This window comes from Pyxicephalus adspersus, chromosome 3, assembly GCF_032062135.1.
Source record: "Pyxicephalus adspersus chromosome 3, UCB_Pads_2.0, whole genome shotgun sequence".
NCBI lineage: Eukaryota > Metazoa > Chordata > Amphibia > Anura > Pyxicephalidae > Pyxicephalus > Pyxicephalus adspersus.
In genome coordinates this window covers 138,226,096-138,253,968 of record NC_092860.1, presented here as the reverse complement: position 1 = coordinate 138,253,968, position 27,873 = coordinate 138,226,096, and the positions used below count along the sequence as shown (strand labels likewise).

Below are 27,873 nucleotides of genomic sequence, written 5' to 3'. Positions count from 1 at the left end.
AAACACTCTGATAAACATTTTTATTTTACAGAAATTATTGGACAGTTTGCATCACAAAAACGTCAGTCACAATATCTTAAAAATAATAGTTTGTATTCACTGTACCCCAAGCCCTACTGGATACATAACAAATACATTACTGGACTGGAGTTGTAAGGTTCTTGTGATAACATTTATCAAAATTTTTTTGGCACAAAATGTTCCAATCTAATACAGATTTACACATTTTTCCTCCTCCACAAGAGACATTCTAAACTGCTATTGCAGTTCCTATAATATTTCCTGAATAAACATAACATCGCCTCCAAGGTCAATATTTTCGTAAAAATAATAAAAGGATCTTATTTTTTAAAGTATTCATCAGAAGAGCTCTTTGAGGGTGGAGTAATCTTGCTGTGGGTGGTTCCTTGGCTACCACAGTCAAGTGAATGGTGGAATGTTAGTGTACCCTACCATCTCCTTGGTTATAGGCTATTGTACAGTTCTTCTAGTTATTGAATTTCTTTTTTCTGTTTTTTTCATATTCCTTTAAAATCTACAGAGGATAAGTATGATAGGTGTTGGAAAAACTGCATAAAAATATAACAAACAGGTAAAAATGATAACAATAAAATAGCACCAGACCTTCCTTTCCTTTTACATTGACAATAGTGGCCAAGAGATTTTTTTCATTTTTTTTCTTGGAAAATCTTGTTAGTTCAAGAAGGGTTCTTCATTTAAACACTTACTAAAATGAGATCCTGGTAACAATATATTCTTGTTATAAGTTACTATAAGCACTCATCAAGAACTTAACTGATTTTTAGCCAATCTGTTCATTAGTAAAAAACCACTGATCTCAAGGTTGACTTCTCATTCTAAGAAGTGCTTGTTGTCTGTATGTTTTTATTCTGTTGTTTTAATACTTTAAGTCACTGACTCTGAACAAGTGGGAAGATAGGGAAGTCTGTCATTACTTTCCTTTATTATGCATACTTGTTCAAGGTCATTGACTTAATCAAAGGTTAAAGCTGAATGAAACCACTGTGGGTTAGGTGCTCTTTGACCATAGTGTTCAAATTTACACAGCTTGCTTCTGCACCACTGTGTAGGCTCAGTCCCCTACCCTTTATCTAGCCACCACCATCTCCCCCACTGGCAGTTTTGGTTTCATCATCTTCAGCCATTGGCCCTGATTTATTAAAGCTCTCAAAGGCTGCAGAGGATACACTTTCATCAGTGAAGCTGGGCAATCCAGTAAACCTGGAATGGATTTCCTAAAAGTTATTAGCTCTTTGTTGGCAAATGTTTTTAATTCTTTACCAGATTCATTACGGGATTGCTGCTAAAACCCAGCTTCCCTGGTGCTCCATTTTAAACCCTAAATAACAAGACATCATTTTTCTTATCATGCAGCTATTGGCAAGCAGTTGGATACATTTTACAAGCCAACTCCACCTGTTTTATTAATTCCCCTGTGTGAGACAGAGGAGGTAATTAATCAAGTTTGCAAACAGTAGTTAATAAATACTAATCCCTTGTGCTTTTATGGGCTCTTGAAGGTAAGGTTCATTTTAGACTTGACAGAATATTTAAAGATAACTTTTATTTTCCCAACCATCAAATAGATTTAAACCCATTATAGAAAGTTTATATTTTATTCTTTATTTTTGCTGATTTACCAGTTCATAGGACTGACATACTGATAACATGGGGCTCACTTTCTCAATCATCCTACCTCCCTGTGCTCTTGTTTAGTATAAGTATGGGAAAAACACTTTGACTTTAGAGAATCAACATGTTCAAAAAGTAACCTCAAATTAGGGAGAGTTGTTCTGGAGATTCAAGAATAGATTTATAGATAGATTTAGATAAAATATTTATCTGTAACTAAAATATAGCATACCTGATATATATATATAGTAAACCAAGCACTGCTCCCGCTACAGCGTAGGGTTTCATACCAGCAAGAGGTGCCAATTATACTCAAAAGACAAAAAGCCCGTTAGGAGCCCTGACCTGGGATCCCTCCAAGGCACACAAGATTGAATTTAGGTAAATGGTGTCTGCATTTTATTGGTATTGTTCATTTTTACATTTTGTAGCAACTTACATACTTATTTAAACTGAACGCTGGCAGAAAACAATTTTTGCAGCTACAGCATGAATATTGTACTAGTGTTTTGCCTGTATCTGCAAAGCATTTTTTCAAGAGCTTGTGAGGGTATTGGGTAACAGGAACAAAAACACAGTTTACGAAGCTGCATGTTTATCTGCCCTACCTTAAGTTAAGAAATTGAGAGTAGACAGGTTTAATATAATAGGTCAGTGCAAAATAAGATCTATATAATTTTGCTATACAATACAAAATTTCTATAATGACCAGTATACACAAATTCAAAAAAAGTACAAATATATTACTAAATACAACAAAATGAAATGACAGTACATTCAATTCAGATGGATTTATGTGAGGAATGAAACTTTCTTTGGAGTCGATTTGTACAAATACAGAAAGCCAGGATATAGTTCTTTTGTGAAAGCCTGAGATAACCATTTCTTCTAAATTTACTTATTAAAAATAAGCTGCACAAAGAAATTTAAGGACACCAAAGTATTCTGTAGCCTATAACTACTATATTTAGCAAAAATAATTCATTTTATTTCTAAGAAACGTGTATCTGTTTATAATAATGTACAGTAAACAGGGAGACACTAGTGTTCATAGAACCCTCTTGTTTTATAAATAAAGCACTAGTAATTCAAAAGCTGTTAATACTTTTAATTGTACTGACAGTCTTTTTATGTTTTATATTGTATTTTACATAGTTACAACATGTAAATGTTCAGTATGTTTAACTTGTTCTTCTGCCTAAAATTGGTAAATAGTATAAATAAATCTGTAGATCAAAAAATGCTACTCCAACCTTCAAACTACACCCTTCCATCCGCACCAAACCCCACCCCTTAGGGAAAATACCAGAGTGTCTCTTAGATGTAACTGAGAGGACATCACCATTAGATCTTCCAACAGAAAGGAGATTATCACCTTGACTTATGGTCCTGTGTTTCTCTGGGTTATTATCAACTGACCATCACACCTATATGGCCAAAAGTTGACACCTATCTACATTTATTAGTTCAGGTGTCTCCTAAAATACAGTATACAGAGACATTTTGGAGAGTTGGACACATTTGCCACACATGTGGCAGCAGTTAGGAGAAGGGCCTTTACATTTCCAACATGACTGCTGCCCGCATCCTGCACAGAGCCCTGATATTAAACTCTGGGTTTAGTTGAAGACTTGACTCAAGTCCTCTCATCCAAGATCAGTACCTGACCACACATATGTTCTTCTGCTTACATAGTCACACTTTCCCACGGACACACTACAAAGTTTTGTGGGACACTTTACCAGTAGAGTCTTTTACCTGGAAAGACAGAGGGCAGCTTCATGATAATGCAGCTTACAGTAAGATACACATGTATAATATGTGTATTAAAATGCATGTATTATATATGTGTGTTCCTTCACATACCACACTACTCAAAGTTTCCCTGCACAGCACACTCATACTAGCGTACCCACACAGGATAGAAAACTTTTATTGGGGGAGACTGTGCACCTCTGCCGTTGACTGATCAGGCCGTCAATGCTGGACATTCTTCCTTGGGAGGCTGGAAGTATTAAGCTAGGGGCAGGATCAATCCCAGCCACTGCGTGCACAGATACGCCTATGCGTCCTGAATTATAGGGACAGTGAGATGAATCCTCTGTAGGTAATGTATACTGAAAAAAACGTAACTCACCCGTTTCCCTTCTCTCAATACTTACACCACAACCTTTTATCCCCACTCTTACTGCCTATCATGGTGCCAGCACCCCTTGCTGTTAACCCCTACCACTGTGCTAGTACTACCTTCACCTTTCATCATTTACCACTCTGTCTGCCTTTTTTTTTCTCTGCACCTGAACTATCCACCACTACTCTGGAAAATACTCTCCTCCTCCTTTCATCTTCATATACCTCCATTCTCTTTCCACCTCACCCCTGCAATAACTCACTCAACTTACACACCTCCAATCCCTGACAACCTCAATATAAATATTAACCCTTCACACTTACACACCTCACCCCTTTGGACATATCAACAAGTTCCAATGAATGAATGAATGAAAATGAATGATGCATTATTCCTCATTATTTTGATCGATCGTATTGTGCACAGTCCTGTACATGCTGTAACGATACGATCGTTCAAACATAATCCACCAACAATGTACACACTAGATAGGATCGTTTGAACGATGCAGGAGGTGACATGTACAGGAGAAAGTGTATCACAGAACAATCTATGATCACTGAACGATGGTTCACACAATAGCTTACGAATGATCGTTTCCCAATCAGATCTGCCAGGAGGGTCATTCGTTTCCAGCGAGATTCCTTGTTCGTCGGCATCATTTGCACTTTTTTGTTAACAATTATTGAACAATCTTTCGTTGATCCTTTATTTCCAACGACAATTATTGTACGTGTGTACGCAGCCTAACTCTCCCCCCTACACACTTTAGGCACCTCGCCACTGACATTACCTCCTCCCAACCTTATTGTCTTCTTCAGCAGATACTATGCCATGTCAGACCGTCTGCACTCTCTTTCTGCACGTAATGACTGCCAACATTACCTCTTCATTCTTTCATCATTAAAGACCACATCTGACACCAAATCCACCCCATCCCCTTCTGATGCTCTCATTACCCCAACCTTGTCTGTTCTGGAATGAGCACACCACTACAAGTGTATATGAAACCAAAGCATAAAATGGCCAGCAGCTCTATTTAGGACTACCAAAGGCACAGGGATGGATGAAATGAGAGAAAAGTAATTGCTTGTTTCACCATTTTGTGATTTTAACTTGCTGAAGTTTATTTCAAAGCCCTATTTCATTTTTGGCAAACATATCAACTCTGTTCAACCTCCTGATTTAATTTTAATTTGCTAATAAGGTTTTCAGCTTTTAATCAAATCCACTGAGAGTTTCTAAATAAACGCGATTAAATAAGGTGAAGTATCAATTGGACAGTGTCTTAATTTAAACATAAGAATTGCATTGTATAAAGTCTTTTTTCATGGTTGTTTTGTATTTTCCAACAATATAGGGTAGTTGATAATTACCTGGAATAATAATTCCAGACAAGCTGCAAAATAACTAATTTGAGTACAAGAATAAATTTAACTTCCAAAGAATTTTTATTTTTGTACAACCAATCTTGTGATCCAGGCACAACTGCTATACATCACAAGCAGTCCCATTGAAGCAGTGGCAATGCACGGTCAATGCAAGAACATATCTCCAGCTTGCTGAATGCACAACAAAGAGCTCTACAGCACACTATTTATGGTTACTCACTTTTCTTTTATCAACTTACTGTTAACATATGTATACAGGACACTTGATTGGCTCAAAGAAGTTTTCAAAGGCTAATATCAAGACAAAAATCAGGTCCTTAGACTATGGATAAAAATATATTTCATTTCAGTTTAATAGATAAAAAATAGATTGACATACACACACACACACAAAAGATTTTTCTATGGGAATATTGCAAAAAGCAAAATAAATGATGATGACCAAATATTGCTATTGAACTGAATCAGAACTTGTGTGTCCAGCATTATTTGTAACCTACTCGACTGTCATTTATCATCTCAGACCATCACTGTGATACCATTCCCTTCTGCAACCTAACCTCCTTTCAGATGGAATACAAAGTGGGCAGAGTATTATGGCATGGATTAATACAATGGCAAACAGGTGGAGCTTATTAACACCTTTTCAAAATACGCTATAAATTCTTAATTACAAAAAATGGGTCAGCTCCTTTTCTTCCTATCTACCTCCTCTACAGCATTTTTAAAAAGATAAAATGCCCTTTAAAGCAACCTTGTCAACTGAATAAAACTTCAAAAGAAAACTCTTTGTAAAGAATAAAGTAAAACGCACCAGCTGCTTTTTGCTTTTTTTAAGAACCAAAACTTGTTAAAGCATCTCCAGCATCCAACACATTTGGGACTTTTGGCAACTTTGTTCCTCTCTGCAGTCTGTGGTTTACCCTATGGTCCTATGTCCAAATGGGGCACAGTAATGATGTAGCAGTCGATCCACTTTACTTAGCAGAGGACCATCTGAAACGTCTAGGGAAGTGTGTGAGATGCTTAAGATCCCTCAACAATTAATGGTCTTCAAAAGAAGATTTGTTAGTGAACAGGAATGTTTTAACGTGTATCTAAACCCAAGAACAAAAATATTGCAAGTTGCCATTCTTTACATTCACCTGGTAATCTTGCCAGTTCTACAATTCCTGTCCTTGAGTGACAACGTTTACTTGCTGTACATCAAGTATGAAGGAACAACAATGTCATGCTATGGTTGTTGTATATTGCAAACACTTGTCTTCTGTAGTCCACGAAGAGAACTTGAAAGGCTGCTATCAGTGTTTGAGATTTGACATTAGTGTACAAAAGAACACAAGATTTCTTGCAAAAAATGTAAATAGCCTAAAAACACTAATGCAGGCTTAACATCTATAGACTAACTATATGCAATACATGGTTGTTCTTGAGTTTAAATATACCTTAAGCCTTTTCTTTACAGTGTGACCTTGTTTTGATATCATTCTTGCAAAAGAGTCATTTTAATACCCAAAGTGCTGAGACTTTGTCGACAGTTGAGATGTCAGATTTGTGCAATCTTCTTAATTTGTTCTGTGCAAGCAATAGTCATTTTCAGTGTCCAATGAGTTGTTGTAGCCGGATGAAGGATACAGTTCCCTCTTCAATATCCTGTTGACTATGTTGAGCAGGACTTTCTTGTACTGCTGACGGAGAAGGGAATAAACAAAAGGGTCAGCCGCAGCTTTACTGTATGCAAGGCACTTGCTTGCCATACCCCAGTAGTTGTTTATTTTTACATATGGAAGAAGCTCTATCAACCTAGAAAAAACAAGAGAGCACAAAATAAGGACTTTAGGTCAAAAGACATGCATGAGTTAGACAAAGTCAGCTCTGAGCAAAATGACTGCTCTCTAACCATTCCTACAATAGCAAAATTCACCTAGCGTGTGAGTCATTTCATGCACAGTTACACATACTGAAAAAATGAGAGTGATTTTTATATTAGCATTCACTAAAAAGTACAGGGAATAACAGAAGGTGACAGAACATTTAAAATTTCTTTACTAACCTGTATTTAGAGGAAATTATACTATACTTAGGAATGCATAAGTGACTTTTTTATTCATTGAAAATGTACAGTACCTTTCATTATTAATTACATTTTGTGATATAATAAAAAAAAAAAAAAATACGGCAGGAAAATCAGTACTCCTTAAAATGAACCCGATGGATACTAATGTATAATAAAACATTTAACAATATAGTTTAAACATTATAACTGCCAATAATAATTAGTGCATGCCAGGAAGTCTGACATCATTCAATCACTTTCCTTGAAGCCCCTATTTTGGATACTATGGATTCGATTTATTAAACTATCATTCAAAAAGGATAATTTAATTAGCTTAGTGAATGAGGTAAAGCTCTGCTAACTTCAGCTATACAATCATGGGCATGTATTTTTTTGTGTCTGTATATGATTGGGTATATCTTGCAAAGTAAATTGCATTCAGTAAAGTAAGTGAATTATCTCTTGTAGAGTAATAAACCAGATTGCTAAGTTAATAGCCTAAACTATTTTAATAAATCAACCCATGTCTAGATCGGGACTATCAAACTCCGGGCCTTGGGGGTCATGTAAGCCAGGATTTCATATAAATAGAGCAATTTTCTGAACATTTGTAAACCATACCTTACTCAATTTAAATATGTGTCAATCTTGGTCTTTAGGGACTGGAGTTGGAATGCCCCGGTCTAAACCGTAGATTTAAGGACCTAAATACTTCTTCCACTATTCACAATTCCATTCCAAACCCTCCAAGAACCACTGAGGAATTAACAAACCAGTTGAATGGTAAGAACAAGTCAATAGGAGGAGAGCTTCGGTCTAAGTTGGGTAACATGGGATCTCTACTATCTGGATATTGTATTGGACCATCTAAATGAAAACCATCTGAATTACTTTTAAAAATGCTTGCTGGTTTTGGTTTGGTGACCTTTAAAATATTTCTCCCTGTTTGATTTGTTCTGCAAATCCTTTGGTATATAAGTTGTGAAAGGTTTTCTGATTTCTGATAATGGTTCTATTTTGAGAATCTTAACGGATCAGTGTTTTACCATTACTGCAAAGTAGCACTTCACTCTAAAGGCAGCACAACTGACCTTTGGAATCCCGTTTTTTTCAGTAAGAGCTGCATAGTACAGACGCAGACTTAAGGAAGCCAGGAAACAGTAACAGTATCCAAATAATAAAGTGATAATTACGCATTAGAGGAAATTATGTGAAGCTTAGTTATCAGCAGTACTGGGAATCCTTGCAGAGGATTTTCTATGGTTTAAAGCTGGAGGGTCAGTTTACCCAAAAGTGATATTTTAGCTTTTGCCAAATGCTCAATACTACAATTTTCATATTTATCTGGATGGGGTGTTTTTAGTTTAATTTGTATAAATTGTATTTGTGGGGTTTACCCTCTTCTTGTTGGATTTGTTGATTATTTAATGTGAAGAATGCATATACTGGAACAAACAAAACCGAAACATGAACAAAAGCCAAGAGCTAAGTACCTAACTCTATTTGCAAAAAAGTATCACATGGACTTTGTCAAGACCTACCTGCAGACCTCACCCCTTCCCCTGAAGTCCCATAATTTACCAAATACAACCATGAATGCCTTTGTACAGCTTTTCCCAGGACAGTAATGCCCTAGTGTCTTTTACCTTTTTCTCAGTAATTAACCAGTTCCTTTTTGTTTTTGCAGCATTGCGCTGTGAGCCTATGGTGATTTCATAACCCAACCCTGGAGCATGTGTTCATGACACCCTGGACTTACAGGATATAGACTAAATATCATTAATTTTGCAACAGGACCAGTGCAGGAGCACAGAAGAGGATGCAAAGGGGAGCTCAGAAACATGGCAATGGTGAATAATGCTTTACAAACTTATTTCTGCAAAGTAGTCTTGGGCTTTAATTTCCTTTATTTTCCCTAATGTTTTCACTCATGTACAGCTTGAACACTTTGTTATCAAAGGGCGAGCCATCTCCTTTTATTATTATCACACCCTTGATTCTAGTGGTCCTATAAAAGATCAGTAACTGTGGCCTCCTGGAATTCGTTTTTGGAGTGCTCCTTCTGAGGGTTACTTTTAATTTGTGATTACCCTTTCTCTCAGTATTATTATTCTTTTTTAATGCTTTGAGATGGAGCCTAAATATTGAGAATCTGTCATTAGATAAGATATTGAGGCTAATTTACTAAATAAGTTGAGTACAAATTTTGTTCCTTTCAGTTATCTAATTATATAAAAAGCAAATTCCTGTTTATTCTTTGCATCTGTGTGTAAACTGTGTGCCAGGCCATTCCTTAAACAGAGTAAGGGCAAACCAACCACAACTAATTTGGGTCACATTCCAACCATCACCAGCCACTTCTATCTCAGGAAAGAGATGATGCCAAGGAATAACACAGTATAGGAACTCTTTATAACACAACACCACCTGCTAGCTTCCTTGCCGAGCATGGCTTTCAGAAGAACCAGACCACTTTCATGTGAATGCTAGTACTTCACCCTTGTTCTTTCAGACCTCAATTACTAATCATGCTGAGATTTACATATCTTCAGCAGTTATTATGGCCAAAGTATCTCACCAAAACATGAAAAGTTCTATGGTGGATTAGTTTGGTAAAAAATCATTCTTCTTTACTTAACTATTCCAAGAACAATATTCTGATACTTTTTCTCCATACTCCTAAATATGACTTCATCCTCTACATTCCTTCCCTCTTTCACCAATCAAAATTTGACAAAGTCTGGGGGGAGTATAGCAAAATGACCATACAACCCCACCTGCACCGCCACCCCCGAGCAATAACTGCCGAATGGGCAAAATCTCTGAATTCCTTTGGATGCAGAACAGATGTAGGGTCTATTCTAAATTACAAATAATCCCAGCTAGCTAAACCCACCAAACATTATTGCATCTTCTCTGGCAGAACAACAGAAAGGCATTATCCTAACATGAATAACTCCAACCACTTAAAAGGAAAAATACCACTTCAAGAGAATACTAGGCTTGACCAACCCCTCACTAACGGGCATATATGATTAAATTATTATTGTTATTATTTATACAATTTATTAAGTGAAGGTTTTCAACCTTCTTACTAGATCAGCTTTTAATTAGGACAATGGGCCTGATCCATGTTTGCTAGATCACCCAGGTTCTCCCATGATAGTCTATCTTCTACAGTCCTGAGAAGCTTTAATAAATCAGGTCTAATATGTAGAAAAGAGATGGTGGCATTTTTTTAACCTATGCATATTTTTTTTACCTATAATGCATTGGATTTCCAGAAATTTTCATAATCATTTTGTTCTTTAAGCTATTAGTAAATTCACAGCACCACTCACAATCATACTTATCAAAAAGATTTAGTTAAAAAAACGAGCTTCATGCTGTATTTACAAAGCAAATTCTTCACATACCAGGCGCTGTAAAAAAATTCCACTATTCTAAACATGTTTTCCAGACAAACAGACACAAACAACATTTAACATGCTACTTAACTAATCAATATGCTAAATCCCTCATTATAAACTCCCTGCAGACTCACGGTTTAGAATCAAAATAAATAGCTGTTAAATTATCTTTAGAAAAGAGAAAAAATGATGACAAACAAGGTAAAATATATGCATGGCCTAGATTCAAGAAAGGTTGTCGTGGCAATTGTAGTATTTGCTAAGAAAGACTTGCTGGAAATTAGTTTGCTTTTTGTAAGTGATGGCTTGGTGCTTTGTGCAGAAATATTTCCCTGTGATAGTTTACATAGTGAAGCAGAACAGACAGTAAATAGGGGGCAAAGCTGACAGAATTAGGGGCTCGATAAAAAAAACAAACATATTTCATTAGTGTTCAGTATGCAAAAGCAAGAACTCCAATCCAAGTAACAACCATTTGATAATTAACGTTATCTCCATTTCTGCTTCTTTTCTTTATTGCTACAACAGTAACTAATTTATAAGTTAATAATTAGGTTACATAGTTTATAACAAGTTTTACTAAATGTAATCGTAAAAATAACAGTAAACAGGACCCCTGCTGGAAAAATGAATTAAAGGGCTCCTGTAGTCTAGATATTTTCTGGGTGCATTTTTGATTCTAGTATATACATGCAGTTAGGGTAATTGGTTTCCCCCAAAACTGATTTCAGGCTGTGTTAATGGCATATGACTATGGTAGGGACATTAGATTGTGAGCCCCTTTGAGGGACAGTTAGTGACACGACTGTGGACTTTGTACAGTGGGGCGTAATATGTTGGCACTATATAAATACTCAGTATTAATAATAATAAAAACAATAACATATGTTATCCCTTTGGTCTTCTAGGATTCCTATTTGGTTGCTTTGTTATCCCCATATCATAATTCCTTTTGGCACATGGATGGAGTTATACATATATGTACATAATATATTTCTACTTCTTCTGAAGATGATGAAAGAAATGTGTTGAGCAGTTAGCTGATTCATGAATATTGTTGAAAACTTTTAAGTGTAGAAAACTTTTATGTGATTGTAATGTTCGTGTGTGTGTACTGTGTTGGATGGTTTCCAGTGGTTATTGTTTGTAAAGGAGGCATTTTACTTAATTATAAAATGTTGGTGGTTTTATATATTTATTAATTGTTGAATTGATTGAACCTGTCCCACTTATTTCTTTATTTTTGTTTTGTTTGTTTCGGTTTTAATAAATGCAATTAATAAATGGGGATATTGCTCTGTTCCCTGCACAAGATATATACCGCATAGGGATGATATCAGTGCTATTGTACCAGGTAATTTATGGGTTTGCAGGAACATTTGGTGCACACAGTGGTCTAAATTAGTGTTTTTTGTGTCCAAAGTTCAGCTTTAAATTCCCCAGAAGAAGGGTTTTACCAGACAGATTTAGGATTTGATATTTTTTTTTAGAATATTAGCCCCCCAACTTAAAAAATATTGTAGGGAACCTGGTTTTATCATGCAATGGAATACTTTTTCCAACAACTTGGTAACAACGGTCAGTCCTGGGCTTCTAGGACATTCATGCTTAAGATATTAACATGAGCAGTTTCAGGAAGATTTTCGCACTAACAATCCGCAATACTCAATCCAAGCAGATGAAACACATTTTTGTGCAGGCAAACAAAACAAAACAAAACAAGAGCTTTCCTAACATGTGACTGGTTGATTGATTCCAACATGGCTTCATCTTGTTTACTGAGTTAGGAGAACATTCACTTTGCTTACTAAATGGTCTCTTTGCCTTTGGTAAAACGCATGACATCTTCCCCAAGTGTTAGGGCCTATTCACATTTATGTGATCAATCTAATTGGCTCTAAAGTAAAACCTGGAACTGGACACCAAAAAAAGGGGAGGTAGGTTAAAGGATGCCAAGAGAAGAGACTCAGGGAGACAGGGGGTGAGGTCAAAATGGAAAGGACAGGTCAGGGTTAGGAAGGCAATTGAGAGGTATTCAAAAAGGAGGTGGAGAAGTGAACAGATAAAAGGTGGGGGAAAAGGAAGTTAGGGACAGTCTTTTGGCAGTAAGGACAAAGAAAGTTGACAACCTGCCCACCCAGTCATGGGTAAAAAGGTTAGAGGTCCTCAAAAAAAGTAGGGTTTGGGCATTTGCAGTGGTCAGAGGAGGGGGGGCATCTAAGATATGATTTTCCGAGAAGGATAGGAAAATAGTCAAGGGGTCTGCAGCTATCATTCAAAAAGTTGACTTAGTGTTAGGCTCTAAGATTGTTGTTTGTGGTCCTCAGGGATTTGAGGACCTGTAACCCCAGAGTTCTTGGGTAACAAGTAATATTGGAAAGTTTTGTGCTGGATTGCACTGTTGTTGTTATTATTTTAATGTAAAGATCATTATATTGGTTACTGCGGACGGTACATATTTGTTAAATGTATTGGATAATGCATAATTGTTGAGAATAAATGACTGCCAAGGCCATTAGCCCACAGGATGTGTTGTGTCATTATTAAGGAAGGGCCTTCAAGGGTAACAATGGCCTGGTGGTGATGGGGGTTTGAAAAAAGGCAAACTCTGAGCTCCTCAAGTCATGTTCACATGAATAGAACCAGCCCGTTGACTGAAATAAATACACCCCTACCTCAATTCAGTGAACATTCATTCATCTCCAAAGCTAACACTCTCTACTCTTTTAGTAAACTAACTCCTTAAAATGAACATTACCAGACAAGATAATGATTCCATAAACGATTAGTGATCATTAGGGAAATAAGGAAACTGTATCCCAAAATTACATATATTCATTGGCTTTCTAGGAAAGTATATTTGTAAAATTACATTCAGTGAAGTTTCCCTTTTCAGTGAAAACACACCTTGGTTTCCAATTAATAGCTTAGCTGAAATACTAAGCTAAAGTCCCTATACATGCATTTGCAGATCTTAATTAGTATATCACACACTCTGAATTCTTGTGGGAAAAGCACACATTAAATGTTGTGATAAAATGTTCCCTGTTTAAGAATTCTACAACTGTAAGCAGGTATTACTGATGCTTCAGTCAAGACAGAATTATTAGTTAGTATTGTAATCCTGGGTTTGGTCCACTTGGAAGTCCCTATACTAAACCTGGCATGGACCTCCACCCTTACTTTGAAGAGTAATAAAAATACATAATGTCAATGGCCAGGGGTGTAGCAAACAATTACTTTTACGGAAGCCTAAAATATTGGATATACCCTACCCTTTTATGAAGAAAAACCTATGCAGCTTGTATCAAAAGTAGTAACATCCAGATGGGATAGGGACAAGGCTGGTACACATTGCAAAGTTATGGTAGATAGAAAAAATTCACAGGAAAAAGACATCACACCCTGAGACATATTCCTGCCCCTGTACAAAGCATTGTAAGACCACATCTGGAATATTCAGTCCAGTTCATAAAAAGGATATTGTGCAAAATGAGAGAGTGCGGAGAAGGGCAACCAAACAAAAAAAAAAAAAAAATGAGGAGCTCAGCAATGAGGAGAGATTACCTGAACTGAATCTATTCTCCCTTGATAAAAGATGTTTAGGGGAAGAGATATGATCACCTTGTATAAATATATAAATAGTCCACATGGAAAACTTGCTTAAAAAATTATTGACTGTTAGGTTATTGCAAAGGACAAGCTCTTTGCATCTGAAGGAAAATTCTATTTATAGGTAAAGGTGTTCTTCGCAATCAGGTCTGTGAAAATGTGGACTAGACTTCCTCAGGAATTAGTTTTATCATGGTCAATAGATTGTCTTAAGAAAAAGCTGGATGCATTTCTACATGCACAGAATGTAACAGTATATTTCATTTTAAAAGGAATGACACCAGAGACTGATCCAGGAAATATATAACCAGCCTGTACAGCCTCAGAACATGAGTCTGCCACACATCCTCTTTTACCAATGGTATGTGGCGGGGCTCTATATCACTGTCATGTTGATCATGCTCAGTACAGCATTACTTCATAGTGGCCCTAAAGCCAGGTCGCTAGGAGCCCCTCTTGGTCATAGGCCAACAGCTAAAGTATTTATTGTGATCCCTACACTGCTGGTATTGACCCCAAAGTATTTACAATCCAAAACCCATGTCACACCTGCACAGTTAAATCTATTAAATACAGGAGCATCAGATTCTTTGCCTCATTCTTTTATTGGGGAAGGTAAAAAACTTCCTTGGAAGGCCCTCCAACACATAAAAAGTGAGAAAACTAAATGCCCATTCCCATTGTGGATATTATCAAACCCATAAATCCAGTCTTTCACTGTATTAGTACTCACCACTATTTATTGATAATAAATAACAGTGAGTGTATAATTGCCTATGATCATGCAATCTGTCTTTGCCACCTCTGTCCTAGGAATACACATAAGCATGGGGATACAACCCAATAAACTGAATTAATAGCTTTTCTGCCAAACAGCTCATTCAAAACAAAAATACCGACACGTGTAAACTTTTATGCATTATGTTCTTCCTGTAGACTGCACAAATACTATTCTTTAAATTGAAAAAAACCAAAAACTTCAAAATCTGAGGTTATATTGAGATGATATCATCCTCTCTATATTGTGACAATCCCATCATAAATCAGGAATGGTGTAATTACTTATCAATGGATTATTAAACAAAAATTACATGGACTAGGGCTAATGAGAAGATAATATGGACCACTCGAAACCCTGTCGTGAAATAAATTGAACACATTGTGGATTAGCAGAAGCGCACAATTCACACCCACTTCTCTCTGAATCTCTGAATCACACACAAACACTGATTAGCATTTACAAACACACAAAAGAAAATTTCAGGTCAATTCATGGGTTGTGGATTTTAATCAGCAAATCTGCTATGGTGGAGGACTTATGAAACAACAAATCTGTAAGCACTGCAACAGCTTGCCAAGAAAAACAGCCTTGCCAGTTTTAACTTAGAATGTTGTAGAAATACATGAAGTCGTTCCATGTTGCAGCAGTCTCTGCGGCATCAAATATTTCAAACTGGATGTAAAATTAAACAATTCACATTTTCACTCATTCATTTTTTTAGAATTAATATTTAACGAAGAACTGTGTTTGCACCAAAATTCCATTTATCGACAGGGGATTGCAGTTTTGTTCAATTTGTAAATAATAGATGAAGACCAAAGTATCTTCTCATGCTTAGCGGGAGCAGTATGTTTTTGGGAATACACAATATGTGTTTCCCTATATGTCTGCTGTACTTAATTTAGGTAGTATATTTTATTATTCTCAAGAAAAAAAGTTTTTGCTCTTCTCTAAAGAAATATTTTTGGGTGCAGGTCCATCAACCTTCATAATATGGCAGAGAATTTAACAAATCTGTCAGTGGACATTTTCAAATTAAAAAAATAAATAATGCAAGTTTGTAGAAATAAATTAAATTCTCAAGTAGGTTGAATAATATAAGGTTACTTATCCATGGCTCTGATTTTTACTTGTTACTTTTATACCAAGGTTATCGTTATTTTACATCAGGACAGTGGTGAAGGTATACAGAAGAGAAACAGACAAAGGGCTGGTTCATTGGATTCAGGACTTTAGAGAATCCAGATTGTGGCCAGTGGAAGCAAAAGATGACCTAGCATCTGTAGGAGTGAAAAATGACCTAGTGCCTCAGTAAGTGGAGGGATACTGTCCAATTATTGTTGTCATTGGAGAAATTGTGCCCCATTGTTAGTATCAGTGGGAGGATTGTGCACAATGTTGGCATTAGTCCATCGTTTGTGACAGTGAAAGGAAAAGTGCTTCATATTTGGCTTTAGTAAGGTTAATATTGATGTAAGTGGGATTTATGAGGCAAGATAAAGGGTTGCAGTTCAGGAACCACTGGTTTAGAAGTGCAGTCTAGGGACTGGTTGGTTCTAAAAAAGTTCTACTGTATGACACTGTAAACTATGCCAGATATGCAATTAGGGTAACAGGGTCTTATTAAGCTTCTGGTTGTCACAGTGGACCTTTTTTGTAAAGTTCAGGCCATACAGCCGAGGAAAATTTATGAATGGTAATAAGAGGAAGGGTAGCAGTAAAACAAGTGCTAAGATATTAGTAATCTGTTGCTCTGAAAATCTCAGTTGATCAGTCCTGTGATTATGGGAGCTTCTTCCAGAAGAAAGTTTTAAAGTACACGTTACCAGAAACTGCTGCACTTTGACCAAGGCATCAATTAATTACACAGAAATTCGGAAAATTGACTTTATTACATGTAAAACAAATCCTGAATAATAAAAAAATTCACTAATAAGTTTAAAGTTTTGCCCTAAATTGTGCTTTAACCTTTTACTGGCATATGATTTTTTTCTAGACAATTTCTTTTGCTCTAAACAGCAATAATGATTTCTACAAAGAACCGCCAATACCATTGATCGCTACATGAAGTCATGCACAGCTCACAATGGGATTTGGAGGAGATATTTGTATAGATAAGGTGGAAAAGTTCCTAGGTTGCCATAAGCAATTAGTTATCCAACTACAAAAATCCCCCCACGGTTTGTTCCAGGTGCGGCTAGATCTGAGGTCTGGTAAGTGTTTGGATAGAGAATGGTGCTGATGCAAAGTCTTGCTGGGGGTATTATGCAAGGGGGAGAGGGATCTTTACTGGGTAAGAAAGGAGCAGGCAGTAGTTGCTGAAGAATGTTGAATTTTATCTAAAAAGACTTTGCTGGATGAGTGAAAGAAAGAGATTTGTGCTTGGAAAAGGGGATGGAGGAGTCATATTTTGCTGGGAAAAAAGGAATTAAAATAAGGGGGTAATCTTGCTTGGGGGAGAAGATATTTTGAGCTGTATATTATCATAAAATGACCAACCTTTATTCCCAAACTGTCTGGTAATTGCCTGCCTATTGAAACAAAGGCATGTTTGCTGCTGACATATTCTAGTGATTGCCCATTTAATTCCTGGGTACTTTACAATTGACTGTTTGTTATCTGTGTATATATTTACCCATTTATGACCCATGTATAGTCAGGATTAGGATTGACCATACATATTTTCAATTTACAGCTTTTTAAAGCTACTACTATTTCCACAAAACTGAAACTTTCTCCTTGTTTCACCACAATGCACTGCCATAAAAACCTTGAAAATATATATTTTTTTTTGCACACATATTTTCAAGGTTTTTATGGCAGTGCATTGTTACTCTATTACCTAATCTCAAATCTAATAGGTCTTTGCTACCCAAGATGTATTGTACAGCATAACAATTGTTATAACTAACATCCATCAACTCAACGGAGTGTCCTCCAGATACTCAACATTATAGACATTTAGTAAGCAGCTGCCTTTTTTAAAGTGACCCAGCATTGGTATGATATTGGCTTCTTTCTAAATAGGCCACCTGGAGGGATTCTCATTGATCATTGAAGCATTGCACCCATTTCATTGGGCACCTATATGCAGTCTCCAGACATATGGAGCTGTTTTTACAAAGTTCAAAGTACAACAATAGGCTCAATCTCGCTTCTTCCTTCTGTGGTTTACTTCATTGCTCACTTGGTTCATCCTATTGCATTTATTCGGTCCTTACTGAAGTATAGATCACTTTTCCAGGTGATCCCATGTGATTCCTTTTAAGAATACAACTCTGCGCTGTACTCACCTGTCCTCAGAGTCTTACATTAACATTAGTCACAGGCTGGACGGTCTGGGCAAGATCATCCCACCTACAGTTTTCATCTACGTGATTGGTGGATTTCATTTAGGTGTCAACTTCTGTACAGACTTGTTTGACATTAGTCAAAAAGATTAGAAAAGAGGAAAGAGGAAGAGAAGGCTTTTTGTAGACACAGAAAGAAGGGTGAAATCTAAAAGAATAATTGCTTTATTAGTTTAATTCAAAAATAATATCTAAAAAGGTACATGGGTAAACCATGATATAAAGTGCTGATGTGAGTTGTATCATTGTTCTATTGCTTGCCAGTTTTGACCAAACTTTCGCTGTTGCATAGATGGCCTCACATTTGTCTCTAGTACTGGCCCAAGCCCAAATCATTACCTGCCCAATCAGTTTGTAGTTAAGTAGTCAGTCAGGATAAAAAAGACATAAGTCCATCAAGTTTAACTACTAGGAAATTAAGCATATCCCAGATAAAAATCATAAATACATAGTTGATCCAGAGGAAGGAAAAAAACCCTGGTTAAATTTGCTCAAACATTGGAAAGAAATTGCATCCTAATTCCATGTGGCAATCATATGTTCCCTGGATCAACAGTTTCTGTTATCTTTACTTAAAAACTTTAATAATCAGTTATATTCTGTGCTTCTAGAAAATCATCCAGCTTTCTCTTAAAGCAATCTATAGTAGTTGCTGAAACTACTTCCTGAGGGAGCCGATTCCACATTTTCACAGACCTTACAGTGAAGAATCCCTTCCTGATCCGGAGCTTAAACTTCTTTTCCTCCAGACGCAAAGAGTGCCCTCTTGTTCTTTGTAATGATCTCAAAGTGAATAATGGAGAAGAGAGTTCTCTATATGGACCGTTTATATATTTATACAGGGTGATCATATCCCCCTTAAACGTCTCTTCTCAAGGGAGAATAGATTCAGTTCAGCTAATCTCTCCTCATAGCTGAGCTCCTCCATTCCTTGTATTAGTTTAGTTGCCCTTCTCTACACTCTCCCCAATTCCACAATATCCTTTTTGTAAACTAATGATATAAGCTGTTTGTGCTGATATATTGTTTTTGCTTTTCACTAAACATGGCACCGTGCAATATGGCCAAACATCTCCACTTTGATCCCATCTGTCCTAAGAAAATTGTTCTCAAATCTTGTGGTTTGTTCAGATTCCACTTTGCAAAACCAAGCCATGCTGCCATGTTCTTTCTTAGGCAGAAGAGGCTTTCACCTTGCAACCCTTTCAAACAGACCATACTTGTTCATTCTTTTTCTAATTTTACTGTCAGAAACTTTAACATTTAAAATGCTAATTGGGATCTGTAGAGTCTGAGATGTAGCTCCTGGGTTGTTTTGCAATTTATCAGAGCATTGCATGATGTAACCTCAGGGTGAATGTGCAGGAACGTTCACTCTTGGGAAGACTGTTAACTGTCTTTAATGTGAAAAATCTTTAATACTGCAGAATGATAGACTCCAAATTGTTTGGAAATCATCATACATAGGCAACAATTACATCTCTAAGAGCATTACTGATGTTTTTCCTCCTTGGCATTGTGTTAGCACACACCTGAATGCTCCAGACCAGAAAACTTCCAAAACTTTCGCTTTTATAGAGATGGGCAGGCTTGCTGATGATCAAATTTTCAGATACATTTGAATAGCATCATATGTCTGCTACTTATTTTCTTAATTTCAATGGACGTGCTAGGGGTGTATTTAGTCTTTCATATACTACTGCATTTTAACCTACACAAACTTAACTTATATAAACAACAACACAGTGTAATATGTCATAATCCATTGTTTATCTCAGGTATTTACCTAATTTTAGGGCATTCAAAGAAGATGATGGTTTATTATTACATCATGTTACTCAAAACTTTTCAAATTTTTCAGTAAAAAAGATAAAAAGAATATAGAAAAATAACTGGCATTCTATATTAAGGATCAAACTAGACACAAGCAGATGGGACTGTGGTGGCTGGATTAAGTGAACTTGTTTATTCACCCATAACGAGTGCCTACCTCTGTGTCTTGTGTTTATGTTTTTTATCTTATTATGTTCAGGACATAAAAAATCTAGATAAATTGAGAAAGTATGTAAATAAATAGTAGGATGGACGTTTTTTGTGTAAAACTTGTATAGTGTCAGGTAGGGGGAAAAAGTCCTAAGGGTGGGTCTCACCATCATTATTTAGACAGGTGACTTCCACTGGGAAAGGGGAGGGTGAGGGAATAAAGAAGAACAAGTGAAGTTGACATGGAACAATTTGGAGGAATCAAGAGCTGTTTAATAACTGAATTTCAGATATCACACACAATTGAATAAGTCAGTGGAGTTACTCAACCCTCCTATCTCCCCCTGCTCTATATAACTTCATATGTAGTTTCATTTACAGAGATACAGTCTCTCTAATTGAAGCTATTTATTTGCTTTAATCCCTAGAAAACCCTAATTTGCTTCACAAATCCAATACCATAAATACATCCTTTACTAAACATATATTTAAATGTTTTACATAATAATGCCATTAGTATAAAACATCAGTTAAAAAATCTTACAACCTAAAAGTTAAATAAATTTGACCTCTATACTTTCTTCTCAAACTTATAGACAGCAATACCCGATGACGGCTGATGATAATAAATAGGCAGTACATTTTGTTGCTTACTGAAACAATAAAAATTGCATTATACTGACCTTGTGATAACATATGGAGCGAAGCACACCACAAAGGATCCTATAAAAATACTGATTTTCTTTGTCGCCCGTTGCCGTCTTCTCTTCTGCTCACTCAAACATCTTTGCTTCACACTGCAAGGCAGATACCATGTGTGATTACACAGTAATGGATAGCAGACCAGAAAGGGGACTTGAATGTCAAATATGAGGTGGAAACATAGGAATACCCTTGAGGAAAGAGCTGACTACAACTCAGCAAGCTACAAATGAATATGCAATATTACTGGTGGCTTCAAGAATTCCATAAAAATGAAGTTCCTTGAAAACTAATGTTTCAATCCTGGGTCAATAAAAGATAAATCACCCATTGGCTTATTTTATGGTTTAAGGACTCCAATAGCTAGATCTTTACAGATTAATTTCTTGCTTTGGGGACCCCCTCTGTGAAGTCTCATTTTTTCTGGATTTTTTTGGTTTTGTACCATTTTACTAAGAATGCATAAGGAATACCATGACAGGTTTGCTTGACATTTTTTGATGCCTGTGGCATAGTGCCAGGTTAGGACACCCTGAGAAGTATTACATTCCAGAGGATATTTAAAATATACTTGTTTATTCAAAGCTGTAAAAACACATTTTCAGCAAATTAAAGTTCTTCTGATAAATGTGAAGCTGTAGAGATGGCTGATATAATCTGTCTTTATTAATACTATTTGGTATATATTTCATTCTGCATGCTATTATATGCTCCTGCATTATCATAAGTGCCCGATAGGGAGTGGTGAAATGTTCTTTGCCATTGCGAGACACTAATATGTCTACATATGTGTTCATGTTAAAAAAAAGGTATATATATATACCCTATACAGTATATCCCCAGAAATCTACTAGGTAAGTAGTTCTTCTGTTGCACCAACAGCATTTAGTCTGATGACATTATATCCTTCCTCTAAGCACTTTCTATTATGTTAGAAAACACAACTTCATTTTAAGAAAACATGCCCTCACATTCCCTGTACCCAACCCAGGTGCTTATTTGCCTCTTTTTTTTTACAGTAGTGCCCCCCCCTCCATGCTGAAACCCTAAGTATTAAAATCTCCTTCTATGCCGGTGTGCATCCCCATAGACTTAAATCAGCCTGTACCCTTGCAGAACATTTGTGGACTGCCATCAGATAAGTAGGCAACTGGGTATGTGGGGGTAGGTGGCTTTATCTTTGATTAGAACTGCATCTTTTTCCATTTCCACTGAAATTCTACTTTAGGGAAGCACTGTCACTTTGCCTGTACAGGGTGAAGGGTCTTTGCAAAGGTTTCCACCATAGTTATGCTTGCTTGACCAGTATCCCCTAGTAGATCATGCCTCTGCTGTGATTACCATTGAAATCCAAAGTGTCTGCTGGTTTAAGACTCTAATGAAAATGGTGACTGCCCCAAACATGTGATGGTGCTTGGGCTCAATGTTTATCTGTTGAATCTGAACACTGTCACATGGGAGAAAGTTGCATGCTCCCGTTAATGAAAAGCACCAGTTATTGTTGCCAAGTGCAAAAAAGGCAGGAACAGTGAGGGAATGCTGGTAAGGTGAATGTAAATGATGCCAAAAGAGTCTTTAACAAGGTATTTAAGATGAAGCATATGCAAGCAGCTAAATTCACGGCAAAAGCTAAAAAAAGTTAAAACAATGCAGTTTGGTGGAATTACAGTAATATAATATAACAAAGACTGATGTACTAATACAAACACAGTTAAACATTTTAATGAATAAAGAAACTGCATAATAACATTTCAAGTCAGTGAAGAAGTGTCAGAGAATAGCCTGTGTCTATATACAAACAAAACAAAGCAGGTAATAATCCATCATACAGTTTGTAATTTATAAAACTGGCCTGAGACATGGTATGATTGTAGGTATGAATTGGCCAAGCAAGAGAGAACTGCCCTGCCCTGAGAAAAGTCTGCCCTGCTGAATAACTTTATGTTGTTCATCCAAGCATCTCCATTTTTTTGGAAACCCTTTCTTGTTACAACCCTTCCAAGGTGCCACTTCTGCTTACAAAGTCTGGTAATGTGCTGAAACCTTAATCCAAACCTGTCAATGGAGAGCAAGGCTACACATTTGTTTTATTGTAGCACTACTGTTTCCTTCTGTCTCCAATGTGTTCAACCACCAAGGAAGGAAAGGCATGCTATAAGGATATCTGTACTTTCAATATAAAATGTTTAAAAGGTTGTCATGCCCACCAGAGCAGCCTCTCTGCAAGTATGCAACCTTACCTGTTCTGGAACAATGGATATCTGGAGCTACATTGCTTTCCTTTATTAAATAACTTGGCTAGACTATGAATGCATAGTATATTTACTATTTATTCCTATTGGTCAGTTGTTGGGTTTATCTAATGATGACCTACCCTTATGGATATACCAGGATAGAGAAAGTGTACAGCTCCCAGGGGCCCCACAGCAAAGATCTTAGTTACACATGGACCGAAGGACACCAGCCATAGTAGGAGGAGAGGGGGTTGCTGAGGATGGTGAGTTGGGAAGTGGGGGTGCAACATTTTAAAGCTAAGCATACCAAAATTTCTGTTACCTTTCAACTCTGAGGGTCTCTAATTAGAGTTTGCCAAGGGTTACGGACTGCTTAACGGTCCCTATGTGACAGTTCTAGGCCAACCACTACCGCTGTCATGAAAGGAGCAGGAGTGAGTCAAATACTCTACAAAACAAGTACAAGGTATTTCTCTTGATTCTGACTACAAAACAAAGGAACTGTTGAGCAAAGTTAGTGTATAAGATTGTGCCTGGGAGGGGGCATTAGTATAAACTGCACAAATCAGTATTAGTTCAGTGAAATGCATTAGAAAGAGGAGATCAGGTAGTCTGCCTTGTAATAGGTGGAACCCATACAAAGAGAGCAACTATGGTTTGCAACTAAGAGTATGCCTTAACATTGCATTGAGAAAATTCTGATAGAATGCAATGATCTTAAATAGATTATTATATTTGTGTATGGACTTCAGTTCAGTACATCAGTAGATGGGAAAAATTAATGTTGACATTACATGGAGCATGGAAGGGAATCATATTGATACTAAAAAATGAGGGTGTTTGGTGAAATGATTGGAAATGTCCTTTTTAACACAAATAAAGTTGGACATGGCTTTAATTTAGTCATGGAGGATTGGAATCATCTCATATTACAAATTGGGGTGCCCAATAAAAGACATGGATATAGGTACATAGGTGCAATTCAAATAAATATTTGTCTATAGCAATGTTTCTCAACCAGTGTTGCTCTAGAAGTTGCTAGGGGTTCCTTGAGCAATGGCCAATTTGTGCCTCTCAGGTCAGTTACCAATGACACCAATGATCCTTTTGGCTATCTGTAATGGTGACATTCTTTCCAATAGCCAGCAAAGTAAGAGACATTCTTCCCATTGATCACCACACTAATGTACTGTGGGCTGTTGATATAGTAAATATAGCAGGGGTTCTCTGAAAACCTAGACGTTATTTCAAGGGTTCCCCCATGAGAAAAAGGTTGTGAAAGGCTGGTTTATAGTTTCTATTTATTATCTATTTTTTACAAAATGTGCAGCAAGGTTAGAGTTGATACTTTTAGCTTAATGGAACAAGACAGGAATTAAATGCTGCTTGCAAAGTGTATGACTTTAATGTTAGCATAATTAGAAGTATAAAGTTACATTTGTAGCGAAATGTAAAAATCGTTATAGTATTCTGAAAGGGCAATCCATACAGTGACAAGTACCAACCATGCATAGAAATACAAATAAATTATCTAATACCATTAAACCACTCTAGGGCTAATTACTTCTTGCATTATAGCTGAATTTTAAAACCTTTATATGAATAATAGTGTATGGGTGTGATGGTTGGATAACGTTCATCTTCAAGTGCAATTTACTTGACATTGACTAAAGCTTTCAAATACAGCTCATAACACTCAACTCTATACCACAAATCTAATTTGATGCTTCAGGAACACTATGTGATCCAGTACAATATATGTCAAAATGAATTGACTACTATGTTGTGTGGACTAAATGAAATTTAGTACTCATACTAAAGTATAGCTCATAAAAGCCCTTTATCTATATAATGGACTCTAATGTTGATGCTTTATGTAATGCTCACTCTATAGATTTGATCTTAATGCTTGGTAATTTTGAGCTTCTCTACAGTTAATAATTATTACCTTGTTTTAGCAGTAAACCCTGAGTCAATAATAATGTACACCAAATGACTGTGTGTTTCTGTGAAATATATTCAGATATAGCATCAGTGGCGATAGACACATCAGTATTGACCTTTATCATACGGTAAATCATTTTTGTCCATTACAAAAAGTGCAACTGTTGTGTCAATTCTGCCAAAACTTATCTTTATATCCACTCTATGGCATATTTCATTTATACTGCTTTTGCCTCCAAAATACAATATAACATTTAACACATAACAGTCATGTGTATAGTCATCAATCTTTGTGACCACAGATCTACATATATCAAAGCTAAAACTTCCCCCTTGTTAGTCTATGCTAGTCAAAAAGGTAGATATATTTAGAGTAAAGTGCAGTAATGATATGCAAAATGCAATATCCATAACCACCTATTTTTTTTCACCCTACCTGTCATCAACGTATCAAAGCTATTCCCATCTTTCCTGTCATCTATGCAAAACAATTCTAACAAGGAAAACATGATGAGTGATTGGTGTAAGTTACAACACTTCACCTGTTTTTTTTTTCACACACCAATATACTATTTTATACTATAAAATTATTATATTATGATATTTTTTGTATTATACTGTTTTAATGTTGAATTATTTTAAAGGCTAGTTTGCTTTGGCTTAAATGTAGTTTTATAAAACAGGGAATCTGACATTCACTAAAACATTCTGTAGTGAGAATGGATTACTGCCATTGAAAAATCTGGACCTGGATGACTCCTACAAGGAAACAAGGGAATCTTTGAGGGAATATCTGACTCGCTGTTTTATTAGAACTCTAATATATATATATATATATATATATATATATATATATATATATATATATATATATATATATATATATATATATATATATATATATATAGAAAATAAACAGTAAGATTTATTTTGAAAATACATAAAAATCCAAACTAATGACTAATACAATTGAATTTTGATAAACAATTATTTTTATGGTATGGGTTCTCTGAACTATCTGAAAAGAAAAAAGATTACATTTAAATAAATGTAATATAATATAACACATACACCATATAATAAATCTTATCATTTACTGTCCACCTACTTTTGGTTCACCCTGTATATATATTGATTTATAAAAATATGTATATATATTTGTCTAGATAGACAGGGCGGTCTACTTATTAAGCAGTGAATATGACATTCACCAACATTCTCTGTGGATAATCAATTACTGTCATTAAAACACATAAATCTGAAAGACCTCTACCATAAATGTCAGACTATATAAATAGACCCCATGATGTTTAGTACAAATCTCCAAATCTCTGTTATTATCATCTTTTCGTATAATACATATTTTTTAAATATCTCTCTAATTGCATAGTGAGAAGGAAAGAGGTGAAGCAGAGATTGGCAGCTAATACTTATTTAAAGCTTGTATCTGTATGTATGAAATCTGTACCATCAGCATCATATATGTATCATAATATAGTATTATATATCATCATGCATGTGCATCATATAGTATGTATTTGATCCAAATTTAAGCAAAAGTCATCAGTAAACCTGGAATTACCTGGGGTGTATGTCTACCAGCAGCACCAGTGTTTGCATGGTGATAATGTCTATCCTCCTGCAGTGAAATCGTGCCACTTTCAGCACCTTTAAGTAGGTGAAGCACAAAATGACCAAAGACAGCACAAAACTGGCAGCATGAAAAACAATGGTGAACACCATGAAACGTTTTTTCTCCGGAGCTTCTTGCACATGTAAGGTACAAGAGGCATACATGCTGCTATAGTCTAACCAGGAGAGGAACAAGGACACCAGGGGGAAGGTGAGGGAGTGCAGCCAGGTGTACCCCATCATGATCACTGCATCCTTATACCTCATCTTGCTGCTGTAACTCAATGGGAAGAGCACAGCAATCCATTTGTCAATGCTGAGAGCTGCCATGCTGAGCATGGTGTTGGAAGTCAGAAAAGTTTCCAAGAAGCCCAAAGCCTTGCACAGACAGTCACCCATGGGCTGCTGGTGGCTTAACATGGCCAGGAAAGTGGATGGCATGTTCAGGATGGTCAGGAGAAGATTGCACAAGGACAGATTGACCAGAAAGATGCCAGACACTTGCTTTCTGATCTCAGCACTGCACAAAAAGCATATCAGCACCAATAGATTGGCGAGTAAGGACACCACAAACACGACTATGAGTAAAAGAGCCAGCAGAATCTCTGGCAAGTGCATTTCTCAGCATATATCCATCAGCAAGGATTGAATGGAGACCGAGATGGCTTTCCTACATGCTTGCTGTGCCTGGTAACCCCATAGCTTGGCACCCAACGGTGAGCTCTATGAGGCTGCTGTCCAAGGTGCTGAAGCTGGGATCTCCATTCTGCTGCAGGGAGCGCTGGGTGACTGCTCTCCAATTTGTCCAGGTGAGTGCTCAGCATCCCACTGATCCCACTGATCCCTTCATCACAATGATCGAGCAAAGCGCAGCAGTTGTGGCACACCTTCTATTCACAGCCTGGAATACTGACTCATGGGCAGGGCATCTCAGCACACACTACTAGCAACATCACTAGTTCACTGCTTCCTTACATCTCATCATCATGTGCAA

General features: G+C 36.5%; 1 protein-coding gene across 1 annotated transcript; it reads right to left on the bottom strand.

The window, feature by feature from the left end:
- Nucleotides 1–4: 4 nt before the first annotated feature.
- On the bottom strand, nucleotides 5–27,785 carry GPR78 (G protein-coupled receptor 78). Its single transcript, XM_072406501.1, has 3 exons — nucleotides 26,830–27,785; nucleotides 21,051–21,164; nucleotides 5–6,978 (listed from the first exon to the last, which is right to left on the bottom strand). The coding sequence occupies exons 1-3, from the start codon at nucleotides 27,495–27,497 to the stop codon at nucleotides 6,741–6,743; spliced, it is 1,020 nt and encodes a 339-aa protein (XP_072262602.1). The 5' UTR covers nucleotides 27,498–27,785; the 3' UTR covers nucleotides 5–6,740.
- Nucleotides 27,786–27,873: the final 88 nt, after the last annotated feature.

What these genes read in the sequence shown, in the direction of transcription:
- GPR78 (XM_072406501.1), bottom strand. Translation starts at nt 27,497, where the DNA reads ATGCACTTGCCAGAGATTCTGCTGGCTCTTTTACTCATAGTCGTGTTT. An exon ending in CTGGTAGACATACACCCCAG is followed by an intron (nt 21,165 to 26,829) that starts GTAATTCCAGGT and finishes TCTGCCTTGCAG; the next exon opens with TGTGAAGCAAAGATGTTTGA. An exon ending in GCTCCATATGTTATCACAAG is followed by an intron (nt 6,979 to 21,050) that starts GTCAGTATAATG and finishes TGTTTTTTCTAG; the next exon opens with GTTGATAGAGCTTCTTCCAT.